This window comes from Centruroides sculpturatus, unplaced genomic scaffold (assembly GCF_000671375.1).
Source record: "Centruroides sculpturatus isolate CEXI.00-Female unplaced genomic scaffold, Cexi_2.0 scaffold573, whole genome shotgun sequence".
In the NCBI taxonomy this organism is placed as follows: Eukaryota; Metazoa; Arthropoda; class Arachnida; order Scorpiones; family Buthidae; genus Centruroides; species Centruroides sculpturatus.
Genome location: NW_019384767.1, coordinates 90,609 through 96,846, shown reverse-complemented (window position 1 = coordinate 96,846; position 6,238 = coordinate 90,609). Strand labels below are relative to the sequence as shown.

The 6,238-nt window shown below is 33.3% G+C and overlaps 1 protein-coding gene across 1 annotated transcript in view; it reads left to right on the top strand.

Moving 5' to 3' along the window:
• Nucleotides 1-2,760, top strand: part of LOC111628927 (AP-2 complex subunit alpha-like) — a 108,215-nt gene extending 105,455 nt beyond the window's left edge. The window contains exon 25 of the mRNA XM_023372788.1: nt 1,802-2,760. Within this exon, the coding sequence (XP_023228556.1) occupies nt 1,802-1,879 (78 nt within the window). The 3' untranslated portion in view covers nt 1,880-2,760. The remainder of the gene's footprint in view (nt 1-1,801) is intronic.
• The last annotated feature ends 3,478 nt before the right edge of the window (nt 2,761-6,238 follow it).

The window sequence follows — 6,238 nt, the reverse complement described above, 5'->3', positions numbered from 1 at the left end:
GTCGACGTCGACTCCTGGTGACTGCATGGACAAGTCTATCCTTGTCCATGTAGTTTTCTTGGCAAGAGTTGAGGAAGTGGTTTGCCATTGCCTTCTTCCTTGAATGATGTCACGCGCGCGCGGGGAAAGAATGCCTTCCGGGAGGACTTTTATGGGGAACTGGCCTCCTATTTAGTCGTTATTGGCAAGGAGAAAACCCGGAAAACTCCAAGCAGCCAGCCTGTCCGATCGCGGCACGAACCCACGACCGAACTTCCCAGTGTTTAGGGTCCAGTCACCACCGCTATGAGCAGCAACGGAGACCACTCGGCCACTGGTGGGCTAAGTTTACATACAAAAAGTTTAAAAAATTTAATATTTGCTGCTGATTGAGTTTGTTTTCATTAAAAAGTGAACTGAAACTCAAAACAATCAAAATTGTTTCAGACTATTGATATTGAATGTTTTAGCTTACATTTGATGATTTATTGGAATAGGTTTTCCTTCAAATTTCTATTATATAGTTCTTTATTTTGGATCATCTGCTATCTCCTATTAGAATCTTTCTATAGCAATACATTTTAAATGCTAATATTTTTTAGAATCTTTCTCATCTAGGTATTGTATCCATATAACACAGTAAGAAAAGAGATGTTTCAAAATTTATTTGAACTAATTGATTTTGCTTTTTGGAAGTTATTTATTGTTTGTAGGTTTATTTTATCTGGATTCTGCAGTCTATCATAGGTTACTTTGCTTCCAAGTTGAGCAAACTCATTAACATTTTCAAATTTTTTACTGTATTTCCAAAAATATTTATTTTTAGTTTTTTTGATGTTTGTAATCAGTCCATTTCTTTTCTTTATTTAATACATGTACCATTCTTTTATTTTCTTCAATAAAAGTGTTATCAGCACATCATAAATTATTCATTCTCATCTCATGAATCAAAATAAACTTTTTAATTTTCATACTGGTACTTTTTAAGTGTGAGAGATCAGTGCCTTCTCAATGTTAACTTGCATCTGAGGCAAAGTTTTTGCTGCTCTTGCTTTTAGGCTTCTAGCACTGGCACACTGGTATGAACCATTTATAAACAATATTAGTGTGTTTTTACAGGACTTCATTGTATTCAGATTTTTTTTTTTTGAACATTGACATTTGACTGCTAGTTTTCAAAATATATCAAAATACTACTAAAAGTAATGCAAATTGAAGACCAAACACTAGAGTCGTATCACTTCACCCACCAAACTAGCCTGTTTGAGATCATTATATTGGACTTGCATCAAAGTATGTTATGTAGTCGATTCCTTTTTAGTTACGTCAGACTGAGCAATTAGGGATGTTAGAAAGATTTCTACATTTTTGTGATCTTTGTGAAAAAATTAGCATCTTCCCACTTGATATTTTGGATGTTAAGTTTAGCTGTCTTGTCTTTTGTCAGGGGCTTTTGTTAAATATTGTTTTATGTAAAATTATAAGTTAAAGTAATTGGTTTATATTCTTAAACTACTAATTTCATTTGTATTGATTTAGTTATTTTTTCGGTTAGCACATAGTAATGATTTCTTTTATATATATATATTTAAATCTATGTATGCTATTAATGAAGTAACATCATAAAAATTTGTCAATTTCTTTAACTTGAAACCAGTGTTGTACCAATATCTCACTTCTAGTTTTCAGAGTGTGTGTGTGTGTCTGTCTGTTTAAATCTTATGATTTTGCTCAGTGATTTACTTTAAGAAATAGTAAATATACAGTCCATTAAAAATCTTTTTATAAGATACTAAACAAATCCTTTTTTTTCTTTTTTTAGATGTATCGTTTAACAATAAGAACAAGTAAAGAAGCTGTTTCAAAACAGTTATGCGAACTTCTCCATGAGCAGTTCTAATATTTTTTTTATTTGCTCTTCCAATGGTTAAAATAATTAATGAATATAGACTGCCAAAGCCATGTTAAACAACAAGGCCAAACATAAGGTTACCAACCAAATCTGAATAACAAATTTTTGTTCTAAATCCAAAAATTCTCAAAACAATTTTGTATATAGTTATGTGTATTATGGAAACACTTGTTTATTTACATAGATATGCCTATAGTTTTCTTTGTTTACATTTAAAACAAATCATATAGACCTATATATTGGTAATTATGGTGTGACAATTTTAAACTTTTTTTCAAAGCCTGGAGTATTTAATCTTCAGCAACAAATCTCCACTAGGATCTGTAGCCTTTTGTGACTTCTTGTGAAAATTAACCATTGGATAAAATTTTGAATGAGTTCTGATAAAATTTATTTATTTTTTCAAACGGATGGACCTTCCTCCTCCAACACGTTGGCAAATGCTGTTTTCAGTTGGAATATTGTTCATGATTTTTGTTAATTTCATAAGCCTTTTGTAAATGCTGCAAGTAAATTCACTCATACTAACTTAGATAACTTTTAAGTAGTAAACATTCACAAAGCTGCTTCTCTTTATTCTTTGCATGATTGAGATCTTTTTAACTAGTAAAACAAAAACAACAAAAATGAACTGTTTGGCATAATACACTGCAGACATTCCTCAGTTCTATATTAAATTGTTTTATGGAATATTTGTATAATAACATGCTGCATATCAGAAATTGAAGTGATATTCATCTGTAAACGTGAACATTATGATTGTAAATTGAGGAAAAAAACATTCCTAATGCTGTGTTGTCAATTGTTAGGATTAATTATGGTTTATGGCAACAGCAATAAATGTTATTGTATGACATGCAGTTTAGTAATTACTGTGTAAATAAATTCCCACAAGAACACACTGTCAGCTTGTTATTGCTATGTTAAATACTGAAAAGATTCTTTAAAAGCTATGTTATGGTTTATAGTTAAAACACATGAAATTTAAACGTACTTGAATTTTAATAAATAAAAATTAGATATTAAATATGAAATCAGAGTATCATATGTAATTTAAAAAATTGCATCAAAATACTACTAAAAGTAATGCAAATTGAAGAACAAACACAAATAAAACTGTTTTCCTACTGTTGAAAAGGATTTATTGACACTATCAAAAATGCTAATCAAGACTAAAATTTGGCCAACAAATAAAACTTCAGATTATACCTTGACACTCCAGTTTTGGTTTCAGAAACAGCAAAATTATGAAAATTTTTTTCTGTTTAAGCCATAAATTATGTATTGTAGTGCATTTACAGTAAAAATAACTTCGATTTTTATAATTTTTCTTAGTTCTGGAATGGAACATAAAACTTGTAATGCATGAAAGGCAAACAATAACTTTCAGATATATTTAGGAACATATTAAAGATATTATAGATATTATATTATAGATATTATAGAGCACAAATGTGGTCTATAATTGTTCAAAAAACAATATTAAACAAATATTTTAAAATATTTCTTATCCATTGTCATACAGTAAAGATGGTTAGGAATATACTGGGTTTTCCTAAACTGGTACCATTCTGTTTTTTTATCTTAATTTTGAGAGAATTTATTCAAGTTTTCATAATTTACTATAAATTATCCAAAAAAAATTCAAATTGAGATTTATTCAGAATTCATATTGCAACATAATAAGTACTGCTTGGACAAGTGGTTAAGGTGTTGGCTTCAAGGGAAGATAAGGGATGGGCGGCTGCCATAAATGGAAGGTTGGCCTACCACTCTGGGGACTTGGAATGAATCGACTGGCCAAACCCATAATAAATGATTAAAAAAGACCCTCTTGTGCCTGCAGGGCAAAAAGTGACTTTTTTAATGAGTGATTTGTTTTGTAATAATCATTTGCAGTTTTTGTTTTTATGGAGTGGAGCGTAAGTAAACCTGCATAAGTCAGTGTTTTCCCTGTGATCAAAGTTTAAAGCCAATAGCACAACCACTAAATATGATTTTTTTTTTGTTTTTTGCAAACACGTACAATTCGGCACAGCCGATGTGACTAAGTCAGAATTTTGAAATTCGATATTTGGACTGAGATATTCAAGATCAGAATTGATCGCGCACTAAATGCTAGTTGAATTTCTGATGGCAGTCAAATATGGCCGCTCGACAATTTATATTGATCTTAAAATTTTTTATCTGTACGACAGACATTTAACAAAACCTGTGGCTGCATGTGCATGTTTCAACCAGTTGCTGGAGTTGGTAGACTCCTGGTCGCACGTGGGTGTTTTTAAATATTTCTTGATGTTTCAGTTACGATGTTAGACATTTAGGTTCTGGGGATGCTGTATGATACATGTTTTAAACTACTGACAACCCTGATTAAAAGCATATCACAGCATCTTTTTGTGTGAAAATGAAAATCCCACGCTAATGAAGCTGGTCTGTTTTTGTAGAGAATAACTAATAATTTTTAATTAGAAATATGGCTGATCCTGCTTACATACTCTATTAGAAATGTCATGATCGGCCATATTTTACTAGTGGATTCATTATAACGGTATCTTGCAATAATACTAATAACTTGAAATCAGCATAACTATTATTCTGCTAATATGGAATGATACTGAGTGATATTACTTCAACTCTCAATAGTTAACGTGTACGATATGATTTACTCCGTTTTAAAGTTGTGCTTGTAGGAACATCGACTTCAACGTAACACATTAGTTACCTTTATAGCTCTCCGCAATATGGGCATTAAGAGGGCTTTTTAGCAAGCCCGTTGTGGGTTTGGCCAGGTCCACAGCGAGATGGGCCAAAACACAAAACTAAGGAATTTTTTTTAATAGGGTGATCTGTTCCTATGAAAAACTTGATTTTCAACCCATCCAAATTTGATCCTGGATCTCCAGAACAATGGGTCGCTACCTTTAATCGCTCGGCCATCTAACAGGTCAATTAGAAGATATCGTGTTTAGCCCGATTGCTATCCGACCCTTTAATTTTTTCGTGGCTCAAAAAATGTTTTTCTGCTTAAAATTGGCATTATTAATACTGTCGGTATAGTAGTTGACGCTCTTTACTGACATAATCGAAAGCTTTGTAAAATATCGTCATAAGTTTTCGCGAATTTTGTATGCACGCGTGGAAAAGGGTTTCTAGAGAAGTCGTCGCTGGTGCGTTTAAAGTGTTCGACTCGAATGCGCTTTATGGTACAGATGATGCTGTGTACGAAGACAGCGACAAAGAATCAACGATGAATCAGTCATCTGACGACAGCAAATGAACAATTAAATGGTGTAAAATATATTCCTTATGTTTGAATAATTTGCATTTTTTTTTTCCTGGAGTTGGCTTATAATCAAATAAATACAGTATGATCTACCGTAGAATTCAACAAAGCTGGGCTGATGTCTTGACAGGCAAGCTTTGCTGTGAATTTGGACCAGAGCTGAACTGGGGTGTTGCAGCAAAACCATTTTTTAAATTACATCTATTATAATGTCGGATACAGTGGCAAACCTAAACTTATATAGACCTATTCCTTACACATTGAGGAATACAACAGAACTACAGTATGATTGTTGGATGACCTAATCAGGAAACAAAACAGTGCCAGTCTTACTTTCTATGAAGTGTGATGCCTTATGCCGTTCGTGCTCCAATTTCGCGAAATATTCGTAAAAAAATCGACCTGTGTGTGTCGTTACTGTATCGTCATTCGAAAATTGTACTTTCACATGCATTTTCATTGCTGGAAAAAGATGGAAAGTGGATAGTGCCAAATGTAAACATGAAGGATATTACAATATCTTAAAGGCACATCTGTCAATTTTAACACTACCCTGGGACACAAAAGGCCTTTTTCTAGCAAGTCCATTGTGTTCGGCCAGGCCCCATAATGGGGCGGCCGGGTGGTGAGGGACGAGGCCCGACATCTCCGGAATGACCGCCACCTGAAAAATCGTGGGACCTTTTCCAACCTGTCCGAATCGATCCCGTGTCCCCGGAGTGGTAGGCTGCCATTTTAACCACTCGGCCATTCGGCCGTTCACATCTGTCAATTGTGTAGTGGGTCTAGCGTGCCCTGGGCACATTGTTTTAATGGAAGATGACTCCTTTCCTTATTTCCTGAAATTTTCGATTATATCGAGCAATTTCGTTGCGCTGCATAAAATTTCATATGTATGAATTCATAGGCCGAAAACAATTCATCTAACACTCATAGGCGAGCCTTGAAACGCCTCCTATTTACAACTTACTACTGATTGGTTTGATGTCATAATAAAGCTAATTAAACAACTTTTCCTTAAAACTAGAAATATACAGAAAAATTTATCGAAGGTGAGAGTT